At 37.6% G+C, this 12,890-nt stretch overlaps 1 protein-coding gene across 1 annotated transcript; it reads left to right on the top strand.

The window, feature by feature from the left end:
• Nucleotides 1-1,817: 1,817 nt before the first annotated feature.
• On the top strand, nt 1,818-12,448 carry LOC115955403 (disease resistance protein RPM1-like). The gene is made up of 4 exons (XM_031073519.1): nt 1,818-2,103; nt 2,166-2,674; nt 2,813-3,382; nt 12,359-12,448. The coding sequence occupies exons 1-4, from the start codon at nt 1,818-1,820 to the stop codon at nt 12,446-12,448; spliced, it is 1,455 nt and encodes a 484-aa protein (XP_030929379.1).
• The last annotated feature ends 442 nt before the right edge of the window (nt 12,449-12,890 follow it).

Genomic DNA, 12,890 nt, shown 5'->3' with positions numbered 1-12,890 from the left:
TCACGAGGACAGGCATGAAACGGTGAAAGCGCAAGACTCAGACTCAGAGGCACGTAACGTAAGGCTCCGCTTGGGAGGAGGGAATGGAATGGAAAAGAAGAAAAAGAATAATTTTATAATATTCTTCTCTTCTCTTGTTTGAGAGTTTTAATGGAGGGAATGGAAAGTTCATTCCCTTATTTGGAAGTTTAAGTGAGAGGGAATGGAATGGATAGGAGGGAACACTCATTTCTCTCTATTTCATTAAAACCTCAAATTTTCATTCCCCCCGAAATTGGGAGGAATGGGAGGGAATGAAATTAGATTTAATGATTTTTTTATTAGAACTCCCAAAATATCCCTATATATTCAATCTTTTATTTTAAAATAGGGGTCTAATAGTAATATTGTCATAAAATGATTCCATTCCATTCTCTCCATGTTGCTCCCAAACAGGATTACATACATTCCATTCCTTTATTTTAAAACATCCAATCAAGGTTACTTAATTCCATTCCATTCCATTATTTTCCATTCATTTCCCTTACTTAAATACATCCCATTCCATTCCTTTCCATTCCCTTATGACCATCTCATTCCATTCAATTCCATTCCCTTATGAACTCCCAAGCGGAACCTAAGTGAGGGAAGAAAAATGATACAAACAAAACGACGTCGTTCCATTTATTTATTTTTAAAAAAATATGCTCTCTAAAACGACGTCGTTTTGGAACTAATATTAATTTTAATATTAGGTTCAAACGACGTCGTTTTAGTTAAAACCTAGTTTAAATATCTGAATCTCTTTTAATTTCTCACTCTCTCTCTCTCCCCTCAGTCGCTGCCATTGCCACCACCGTCGTCTGCCACTCGATGCCACCGTTCTCCTATCTACTCTTTGTCTGTCACAATTATTATCTTGCTTAATACCAGCTTTGTTACTATTCTTCTCCTTGCTGCTATGCTTTCTTCCAGGTTTGTGAATTTATTTATATAATGCTCAATATATACTTGTTTCTCCTTTCAATGCTTTTTAGAAAGATGGATTATTTGTTTGAAAATTTAGTATGGGTATTACAGAAATATTTTGAAAATGTTTGTTTTTGAATATTTGGGTTGTTTGATATTTCTATGTGGGTGGTTGCTTGATGATTCTAAATGTCATTTGCTTTTTTTTAAAAAAAAATTATTTGTTTTTTTTTTTTTGCACCGAATTAACCGCTATGGTCAACCGAACGTGAATACAAAATCAACCCCAACCCACCCACTCTATCTAATAGATGCTTGGGTTTAATAACAATGAAGAGTTTTGGACTTGGGGTCATTAGGTGTAAGGTCAATGAGTTCTAGTATACAATGAAATGAAATTGTGTTATTATTATTAAGATCTTAATCTTGACCTACTCAATTGTACGATAATGACCTGGTGCATGTGTTGTGTATTCAATTGTCTTTGAGAACTTGTTGATTGATAGGTTATGGATGGTTGTGGCATGTTTTGTTGATATCAATATTCACTGGAATAATTTGTTTTAGTGGACTCGTTTGAAAGGAAGCACTAGTTAAAAGGTGTGGGGTTACGATGCCCAGAAATGAGTTACTTTACAGCTGTGGCGTAGTTAAAACATGATTGATTTTTTTTTTTTTTTATCTGACAAAACGTGACTAAAGTAGACTAATCTGACTCAAAAGCTAGAAATAAGAAGAAGACAAAAAACTAAGGGAAAGTTGGTGGAAGCTTAATCATACAGAACCCAAATGGTCCATTTGATCATAGGGAAGGAAGAGGAAATTCAAATGAAATAATGTACGTTTCGTTGGTGTAAGGAGAAAGTCACATGGCGGAGACGGTAGTATCCTCTCTTATCGACAGGCTGGTTCCCTTGCTGACCCAAGAAGCAAAGCAGTTACGAGGCATTCATGGAGAAGTTGCTGACATCAAAGATGAACTGGATATCATTCAGTCCTTCCTCAAGGACGCAGATGCAAGGGCGGCAGCAGAAGAAGACAACAGTGAGGGAGTCAAAACTTGGGTGAAACAAGTACGAGAAGTAGCTATCCGAATAGACGTTGCCATCGACCAATACTTGCTTCAGGTGGCACAACATGGTCCTCATCGGCCAGGTTTTACTGGTTTTGTCCATAAAACAACTCACTCACTCAAAACTCTAAAACTCCGCCATAAGATAGCAATGAGATTCAAGAGATCAAAGCATCAGTGCAGAAAATCAAGGCAAGAAGTGAAAGATACGGCTTCCAATCCACTGGTCAAGGATCTGGCAGCAATGCTCCAAAAGCTAGGTGGTACAACCCTCGAAACGATTCTCTTTATCTAGATGATATTGACGTTGTGGGAATTGAAGTTCCTAGAGATAGATTGATTGGCTGGTTGGTAAAAGGACCGCCTCATCGCATTGTGGTTTCGGTGGTGGGCATGGGCGGATTGAGCAAGACCACTCTTGCCAAAAAAGTCTACGACCACCAAACTGTGAGAGGACACTTTGACTGCCATGCTTGGATCTCAGTGTCTCAATCATACAACATAGAAGATCTTCTAAGGAGCATGATAAAGCAATTTTGTGAGGTTAAAAAGGAGCTTCCTCCTGTGGGAGTGGACACAATGGATGAGGTGTCGTTGAACAAAAACTTAAGAGATTACTTGCAACAAAAGAGGTATGTTGTCGTATTTGATGATGTATGAAAAATAGATTTTTGAGAGCATATAAAGCACGCTTTACTTGATAATAGCAAAGGATGTAGAATAATGATCACAACACGGAAGTTGGAAGTTGTTAATTTTTGCAAAAAATCCTCACATGTCTATGATCTTCAGTTGCAACCAGTGTCTCCGGAAAAGGCATGGGAGCTCTTTTGCAAAAGAGCATTCCGATTTGACTTTGGAGGGCAATGCCCCACAGAGTTGGAGAAATTGTCTCGTGAAATTGTCAAGAAATGCCAAGGATTACCACTTGCAAATACTACTATAGGTGGTCTTTTATCAACCAAGAACAAGACCTTGTTTGAATGGAGAAACTTGCATGACAATCTTGGCTTTGAGTTAGGAAGAAATCCCTATCTTGCTGGTGTCAACAAAGTTTTATCCTTAAGTTTTGAAGACTTGCCTTACCACCTCAAATCTTGTCTCTTATACTTTGGCATGTATCCAGAGAGTTTTGGCATTCCAAGTATAAGATTGATTCGACAATGGATAGTTGAAGGTTTTGTCAACAAAATAAATGATAAAGCATTGGAAGATATCGCTCGAGAATACTTGACTGAGCTGATTAGTAGAAGCTTGGTTCAAGTATTAGAGGTTGCCTTTGGTGAAGTTGCAACGTGTCGAATCCATGATATATTGCATGAGATCATCCAACAGAAGATGGAAGATCTATGTTTTGGTCATGTTTTATCAAAAGGAGGGTCTAGTTTTGAAGGACTAACTCGACCCATATCAGTTAATAGAGCTTCGCATGGTGTATTGGAGCAATTTAAGAAATCTTTTATCCATTCTCTTTTATTCTTCAATATTAATGAATTTCCAATATCCTTCATGAGTAAATTTCTTCAAAATTTCAAGCTTGTGAAAGTATTGAATTTTAATAACAAATAAATTACATTAATTTGATTTTTAATTAAATAGTCTTTTTTAATTCAACCCAACTCAACCCCATCCCTATACCTTTTTCTTCCTCCGATCACTCAACGCAGGCCTGAGATCTCTCAATCCTTATTCTGCATTATTTTCCCTATCATTATTAAATGAAAAGTAGACATATGTATTTTCTATATAATTATTCTCGTGTATGAGAAACTTAAAAACAATTTTTTTTTTTTTTTTGAAAGGAAAGACCTTTTTTGGGTGCTAAAATCCAAAAAATAAAATGCTATTACTTTTCTTAACGAGGTTTTTTTTTTTTTTTTCAAAAGTTGTGTTGGGTGGGTGGGGGAAGACGCCCCTACTCTCATTTCTTGAAAGTTTGAAGAAGAGGATAGTAGAGGAATGAGAGAGAGGGAGAGGAGATGTGAATGATTATCATTTTCTCTCATTAAGATTTTTTTTAAATGGACAAAATTTTGCTACAAATTTGATTGACTACAACTTATCTATATATATATATATATATATATAATAATAGGTGAAATTGAGAGAAACTCAAATTAGAATTTCAAATTAGAGTTCTAATTTTGTGTCATGTGTCCTAAATTTTTGTTCTTAAAGAGTTTTATTTCTTAATTTTAGAATCAAATGTGGGACCACATTATAAATATTCATCCAAGTGAGTTATTAAGTACAAAAACCGGATTCTAAAAAAAAAGTACAAAAACTAAAGAGTCTAAAATAAATAAATCAAAAAAGTGCTTCACAATAATTTTTAAAAATACACGGATAATTTACATTTTATACGTAATAATATCCTTACAAATTTTTTTAAAGAGTTGGCAAAATATAAAAATGACTATCAATAATATTTAAATTATATATAGGAATTACATTATGCATCTTATTATATATTTTTAAGTGTATCCATGCATTTGCATGGAGTTACAAGCTAGTATTAAATAAATTAAAATGGTTACATATTTTGAAAATCCAACTATTAAATTGGATATTCTTTATGTTTTTAATATACATGTCAAATTTTGTGTCAATCAAGTGTTATTTACTATTTGATTTATAAACTTATATTTTATGCATAATTTTAGATTACAAAAATTTGAAATTTAAACATTTAATTGATAACATATCTATTGATCTTTGATTTTTTGAAAATTTTGTAAAAATGAAAGATAGTACAGTGGATGAAACTTGAAATATGAATTTATAACATGTCTTTCAGGTCTATTGAACTCACCATTTGAATGACCTTAAAGGGACTTTGTTCATGAAAGTTAACCATTAATTAACCCATAATCATGATGATACACAACATAGGTAAAATGCCAAAAAGCTATAATGCTATTTTAGCTCCACAAATATAACAAAAAGAACATGCAGCAGTGGAGACAAAGGTATAAAATTTAGCTTATTTGCTACAGTGCACATCTATCTATAGATGTGCACTGTAGCACTCATCTAAAAATATATATAATTTTTTACTCCCATTACCGAATAAAATAATCAAACTAATCTTATTTTTTTTATCCTTTTATTTCATTCCTTCACCGCCGTGCACTCTCATCTCCCTCAACCATCAAACAGACAAACACTCATCTCCCTCACCCATCTCTAGCTCGCCGGCCTCTCTCATCCCTCAGCTCGCCGGCCTCCCTCATCCCTCAGCTCGACAATGACGGCCATGGGACCCACACGGCCAGCATCGTTGCCGGATCCCCCGTGGGGAACGCTTCTCTTCTCGACTACGCTCAGGGCACGGCGCCTGGAATGGCGAGTCAGTCGCGCGTCGTAGCTTACAAAGTTTGTTGGAGCGTTGGGTGCTTCGGATTCGATATTCTTGCGGGTATGGATTAGGCCATAAGCGACGGCGTGGACGTGCTTTCGCTCTCTCTTGGCGGTGGGTCCGCTCCGTAATACAGAGACACCACCGCAATCGGAGCTTTCACGGCGGTTGAGAAGGGCATTTTCGTCTCTTGCTCTGCCGGAAACAGTGGGCCTATCAGAGCCTCATTGGCCAACGTGGCACCCTGGATCATGACCGTTGGAGCCGGTACTATAGACTGGGACTGCCAGCTCTGATGTGGGTTTTTTTTTTTTTTTTTTTTTTTTGTGCTCGTTGTGGGTTTTTTTTTTTTTTTTTTTTGCTGTGGACTGCCAGTAGTGGTGGTGGTGGTGTGGTGTTTTCCGATCTGTTGTGGGCAAGTGGGCTTGTATTTGTGTTTGTGGCAGTGGGCTTGTGCTCGTTGTGGGTTTTTTTTTTTTTTTTTTTTTTTTTTTTTTTTTTTGCTGTGGACTGCCGCCGGTGGTGATGGTGGTGGTGGTGGTGGTGGTGGTTGTGCCTGTGGTTGACGGTAGAGGTGATTGAGGTTGGTGGTGTAATATTTTTTTGTAGTGGAATATATTATTTTTTTGTAGTAGATATAATATTTTATTGTGACGTTTATATTATTTTATTATGTTGAAAGCTAAAATAGATCCACTACTGCAGCATATGTGTAGGTAAAATAGATAAAGTAACTTTTAATGGAGCTAAATTGCTAAAAATTTAGCTCCACTACTGTGGATGCACTAAGTATGGTCAATAACTATAAAGAATCGATTGAGTGGCATCAAATCTTTCTCTTTTTTTTTTTTCTTTTTTTTTTTGGAGAGATTGTGGCATCATCTTGGTGTTAGTGAATTTTGGAGATTCAATCTAGGAAATCAAATGGTGTCTTTTTCTCCTTAGGCTGTGTTTGAATCGGCTTCAAACCAATTTCAGAAATCAATTTCCGGAAAATGCGTGCGTTTGACTGTCACGGAAAACATTATTTTCAGGAAAATGATTTCCTGTTGACCGAAATTTTCAGTTTGACCACGGAAATGAATTTCTGCCTTCATTTTCACTTCAAAGGATTTCCGGAAAAAGAGAGAGAGAGAGAGAGAGAGAGAGCGCGCGCGCGCGAGAGGAGAAGACCAGTCCGAGCTCCAGTCCGCGCCGATCTCCAATCCGAGCTCCAGTCCACGCGCGCGGACCAGTCCGACGACAGCGATCGACGCTTCGCGAGATCGCGCCGTCGATCGCGATCTCGCGAAGCGTCGATCGCAATCTCGCCTTCGCGAGATCGCGTCGGATCGAGATCGCGATCGACGGCGCGATCTCGCGAAGCGTCGACCGCGAGATCGCGACGTTGATCGCGATCTCGCCTTCGCGAGATCTCGCCTTCGCGAGATCGCGCCGGCGAGATCGCGATCTCGGATCGCGATCGTGTTTTCTGGATAAACGTTTTCTGGGTTGTGGCTTGTGTCTAGATTTGTGTTTTCCTTTCTTCTTTTCCAAACACTAGAAAATATTTTCCGGAAAATTTTTTGAAATGCAACCAAACACACATAAATATTTTCCTTTTCCAGAAATTAGTATTTCTGGAAAATATGTATTTTCCGAAAAACGTTTTACGGCAACCAAACACAGCCTTAGTTTCTTTTGAAAGTTAGTGGAGCTCAAGTACGTCAATACGTCATTGTCCAAATAGGTTAGAAATCAATTGAGTAAGCACGTTATTTTAATTTTTTTAGGGTAAACCACATTCTTAGAAAAGAAATAATAAAATGAGAACAAGTTAGCCTTCAAGAATAGAAAAAGGTTATATATATAAGAAAAACACCGACGAAATTTTTGACCATAATCAGGAAAATACACGGATGAGATGCTTTTTGTTTTTTTTTTTTTTGGTTTTTGGCAAAGATAGACTGCAGCTTTACAGAGGAGCAAATCTAGAACAAAACAGCTCAAGTGGGCCACATCATTGAATACGTCAAGACTCAAGAGAGAGAAGTGATGGTTGAGAAATTGGAAGATTACAGATTACTCATGTGAGTCATGTCAAATAATCTGGAACACATGAGGATTAGGTCATTGGCTAACCAGAAAATACAGAACTTTTTGAACGTCAATGTTTTTTTCTCAAAAAAGTTATATGGGCCTTATACTAGAATTTAACTCAACTGATACCCCATAATGTTTCTAATGAATGCATTAAGGATTTCAATCCTCCACCTCAATTAATAATGTATAAAAAATAATTTTTAAGAGTTTTCATGTGTGTGATTCCCATGAAATATATTGTAAAACATAACTGATAGACTCATTATAAAAGCAAAATTGTTCTTTTCCATCTTCTTGATGTATTGTAAAAATGTTGACTTCATAAAAATATGATTGGCCTCCACTTATCAATCTTAAAAGAATAGATTCCTACCATCAAAAACAAGTATATGATCTTAAAATAGGGTTATTTAACTCATTGCGAGATAATAGTAGACTAATGAGAGAGTCCAGCTCAAAGATAACATCCTAACATCCTTTGTCCCATTTGTGTGTTTATCTTGCTCATGTTAGCAAGACTAATTATGTGGCCTATTTCACAAAGAACCCTTAATTTAAATGTATTTAGCTTGAAGAGTGTGAGAGTGCTTTTTTCTTTAGCACACAGGCCCAAGGATCCTGGGCCAAATAGTTGTGTTTTTGGTGGACTGGGCTTGGTTCACCGCAGCTAAATGGGGGCTGATTACGAACCAAGTTGTGCGCAAGTCACATAAATCTCCTCAAGGCAAAAATGCGATTCCTCCTCAGGCGTACTGTCGTGGGATCACGGGACGTACTGTCGTGGGATCCCGGGGCGTATGAGGCCTGTAAGAACCCAGAATCTCTGGTTCTCTACACTATACAATCTTTATACATATATGTAAGTGAATTTCATGAGAATGATTCAGCCACGAGGATCCTGGTCCCAATTCTCACAGACTTATGCTTTTGCACAAGACTTGTGGGATTTGGAACTCAAGTCCGAGTGGCTTTGCTTGGGCAGGGACTCAGCTTTACAAGCAAGAATATATATGTATTGAGCAGCAAGAAGCAGTAAAGAAATATGCAAAGTAATTGTTAGAAATTCTCAAATCAATATGAGATATTTCATTATTTTTCTTGATTGTGGATTACAAATGTGCTCACTAAGACGTGATACAAGGTTCAAATAAGCTCAAAAATTACAGACTTTGATGGCTATTCAAGCCTCTAAGACTTGCAAAGTTTGAATCCTTTTGAATCCAAGTATGTGCTATAGTGGCTGTTTCTGGGATACCGGGAGACATTCCTCTGTTTTTCTTAAATTTTACAGAGTTCTAATGACTCTGTTATGATATTCTTCCTACTGAAAATCCTCTGCCTTCAACATGGGTTTTCTCTTCCTTTTATAGCGTGCTTTCTAGGGCTCTGAGGTACTAGTGATTTCTCTCTTTTGCCCCTCAGAGCTCGTGCTGTGTCATTTTCTTATGGGCTGGTCTCTTCCCTTTTTTCTCATGGTTTTCATCTTTCATTGCTGTTTCTCTAAAAGTCATTTGCTGACTTTCCATTCCGGGACGTCCTCAGCAATTAGCCTTCAATCTCTCTTCTTTCAAGTTTTCTCATTTTTCAGAATTGGCTGTCGGTGTTATTTCCTTTTTGTCGTTATTCCCAAATAGTTGGAATCTTTTACTGCTGGGTTGAAAGTTCTCTTCCAGTTGCTTCTTCGTATGATTTTCTCATTCTTGGTTCCTTGTGATACAGCTCATTTGTTCATGAATGTTTGCTTTATACTTTCTGATTCTTTGCTGCACCAGTGGGTACTTGAGAAGGACATCTCTGTTCTTCATTTCTTGTATTTCGTGGTACCTTTCTTGAGTTGTCTCAATTCTACAGTAGCTGTCCTGCATTACCTGAGGATCCCGGGCCTCTGAGGATCTCGGGCCTTTGGCAGCCTCTAGGTATCCCGGCCCAGTTCTTTCACTGAATTTTGCAGGACTTTTTGATGACCTTTTTGCTGGAAATCTGAATATAAATTGGGCCTTAATGTTGATTCTTCTTGCTACTTGAATTGGGCCTTCTTTACTTTTTCATGGAATGGGCATTCTTGTGAAATTTTGGCCTTCAACATTAGCCCCCCGAGCTCGTGGGTTACCTGTAGCCCACGCGCGAGAAAATAAATTGTTTTTGGACACTTTTCTGGTTTGTAGAATCAATGTGTAGATCAAATAATTCTTTGAGGGAAACTCCAAAGGAATTGCTACATTTCCTTCATGGGATGTACTAACACGTTGCAAAAGATTAGAATTCACCTTCTGTAGATTGGTATTCAATAAATCAACTTTGTCAAACTATCAATAATATATGCAGATATATATGTATAACCAAATTATATTGGTATTGCATTTGATACTAAGAGTATATTTCTAGCACTAACGTTTTTTTGCTAGCAATTCTAGGATATGCTTTTTTTTTTTTTGAAAGTAGCATACAAAAATCATGTTGAATGCATATTAAATCTTAATATAAGATAGCACAGCTTTGTCAACAAGATTTTGTTTGTTTTACAAAATAGATTAAATGAGGGGAGCCCCCATGAACTTTGCCAAAGATATTCTATGCATTGTAGTACATGCTTGCTATGGCTAAGGTGAATAACACCAAGATGTTTGCCCCATGGGATTTTTAGTCCATGAATAGTGACTTACCAATGGGACCATGATATCATAAATCATTGAATCATAAAAATATACTGATTTAGAGTCTAATCGAGGTTAGCTATTCTTCTCAAAATGTATTAAGAGATAGAAACTTCCCTGAGGACATGACTTAGAAGGCTTAGGAACATCTCCACGCCTTGCTTTAGCTAAAGACCTTGCTCTTCTGGTGGATGCTCTTGATCTTTGCCTCATTCTTTTTCCAAATTGTGAGAGATTATATAATATTTCAGATTGCAGCAGATTATTCACATACCATGCCACCAATTATATTGTTGTTTGAATTGCTATATTCCATATAGTTCATAAGCCAAAGAAAATAACAGTGGCTGAACTTATGTACAGTAAAGTTCGCACTAGACTTCTTAATTTTCATCAAGTAAAAGATATATCTAAGGAAAATTTATAATCTTGTTTTAGCCCCCAGTGTATGCACTGGAAAAGCCAATTGCCAAATAAGATATGGCAATAAAAATTACTTCATGTATATGAAACCATGTGAGGATCTCAACCACACAAGAATTTCGAATTTGATTTTCGATAATTGGTCAAGTAAGAAGACCAAAAATTTTTAGAATTTTTCGTTTTAATCCATATGAATAAAATATTAGTGCATGGGTGATACCTCTTGCACAACATTTTGCAGTGTTTCGATATATTCAAACATGGTATTAATGAGTGGGCTTACCGAAAGGGTACCTTTCTTTTGTTGAGTTGAAATACCTCCAAGCCTTTGGTGAGTTTGCGCCTTGTTGGAGGAGGGAAATGTCGCTAGCTGGTTTGCAATGTCATTGACTAATCTCTTTGTATAGAGACTTGCAAAAGTATCCATGCTTGTGCGACTTCGAGTGATGTACTCTTAGAATTTTTTTTTTTTAAGTTACGCCTTCCTTGCTTCTTTAGGCTCTCTTGAACCAATTCCTTTCAAGGAGGTCAATCTTGTGCACTTTACACACCCACTTTTGGGTTTTCATACCCACTCAAGGCTCTTTCTCTTTGTACCCCTCGTTGGGCTTTGCTTACAATTTGCATCCTTTGCTAGGACATGCTACGGCTTGTACCTATTACTGGTACGTGTTACAGTTTGTACCCATTGCTGGTACATGCTAAAGTTGTAGTCATGACTGGGATATGCTTACAATCTGCACTTTTACCTATTGCTGGTACATGCTACAGCTTGTACCCATAAACTTTTGCTTTTGACCATTTTCTTGGTTGTAGTTGGAAACTTTTGCTCTTGTCCAATTTCAAGGCCATGTATTTAGAAAAATGGTTCTAGGCCAAGTTTTGGGCTAGATACATGGAAAGTTTGCTCTTACCAAGTCCTAGCCATGTTACTTGGAAAAATCTGTTTTTGGTTAAGTCCTGGGCTAGGTACATGGAAAATTTTCCCTTTCCCAAGTCCTAGGCCATGCCACTTGGAAAAAAAATCTGTTTTGGTCAAGTCCTGGGCTAGGTACATGGAAAAGTTTCCCTTTCCCAAGTCCTAGGCCATGCCACTTGGAAAATTTCTTTTTTTTTTTTATCAAGTCCTGAGCTAGGTACATGGAAAATTTGCCCTTTCCCAAGTCCTAGGCCATGCTACTTGGAAAATTTCTGCTTTGATCAAGTCCTGGGCTAGGTACATGGAAAATTTGCCTTTTCCCAAGTCCTAGGCCATGTTACTTGGAAAAAAATTCTATTCTGCTCAAGTTCTGGGCTAGGTACATGGAGAATTTGCCTTTTCCCAAGTCCTAGGCCATGCCACTTGGAAAAAATCTGTTTTGATCAAGTCCTGGGCTAGGTACATGAAAAAGTTTCCCTTTCCCAAGTCCTAGGCCATGCCACTTGGAAAAAATCTGTTTTGATCAAGTCCTGGGCTAGGTACATGGAAAAGTTTCCCTTTCCCAAGTCCTAGGCCATGCCACTTGGAAAATTTCTTTTTTTTTTTTGATCAAGTCCTGAGCTAGGTACATGGAAAATTTGCCCTTTCCCAAGTCCTAGGCCATGCTACTTGGAAAATTTCTGTTCATGACCATTGAATTTTTCAATCTTCAGGAAAAGTTCCTTCGTAGCCCTTCATTTTCAAGTGGGCTTACTGAACTGATTTCCTTTCTTCTCTTTAAAGGGATGAGGATTTGTTTTCTTCTTCGAGAATCTTCTAAAATATCCTTTCTTGGCTGTGAACAAATTCTTTATCGAAAGAATCTTCTTTTGTGAGTCATCTAAGGTTGCTTTCAATGGTAGATTGATGGCCAGGAGCTCCACCAAGATGATTCTGTCATGGTGTTTTCTTCAAGTGGGGGATCTTCGTACGGGGATCCTGGAAGAGGATGACTTCCTCTAGGCATGCTCGTTGAAGACTTTCTTCACACACCTCATAGTCTGTTACTTTACAAGGATCTCTACCGCTTCTACTTTTTAGAGATCTTCTCACTTAATAGGCATTTCTCATCTTCAGGGAACTGGGTCAGTGAGTTTATTACAGCTTAGCTCTTGATAGCTCTGGGGATCCTTCAGACCTATGTTGTATTGGGAAATTAATATTAACCACCGGGCTACTCTTCAAGATTGTAGGAGTTGATTGAGGAGGGCTTTTATTGGATGAGAGCTTGTCACCAATAGGATTTGGTGGGATGAAAAGTAATGATTCAGTTGTTGAGATGCATAACTGCCATACACGCCTTTTCTATGTTGGGATACCTCATTTCAGTGTCCTTCAATGCTTTGTATGCTTGGGATCAAGATCCCAGGTACAATAATAGTGATTTTGCCATGG

This window comes from Quercus lobata, chromosome 8 (genome assembly GCF_001633185.2).
Source record: "Quercus lobata isolate SW786 chromosome 8, ValleyOak3.0 Primary Assembly, whole genome shotgun sequence".
Taxonomy (NCBI): domain Eukaryota; kingdom Viridiplantae; phylum Streptophyta; class Magnoliopsida; order Fagales; family Fagaceae; genus Quercus; species Quercus lobata.
Note: the sequence above shows the minus strand (reverse complement) of the source record. Positions and strands in the feature narration are given on the sequence as shown.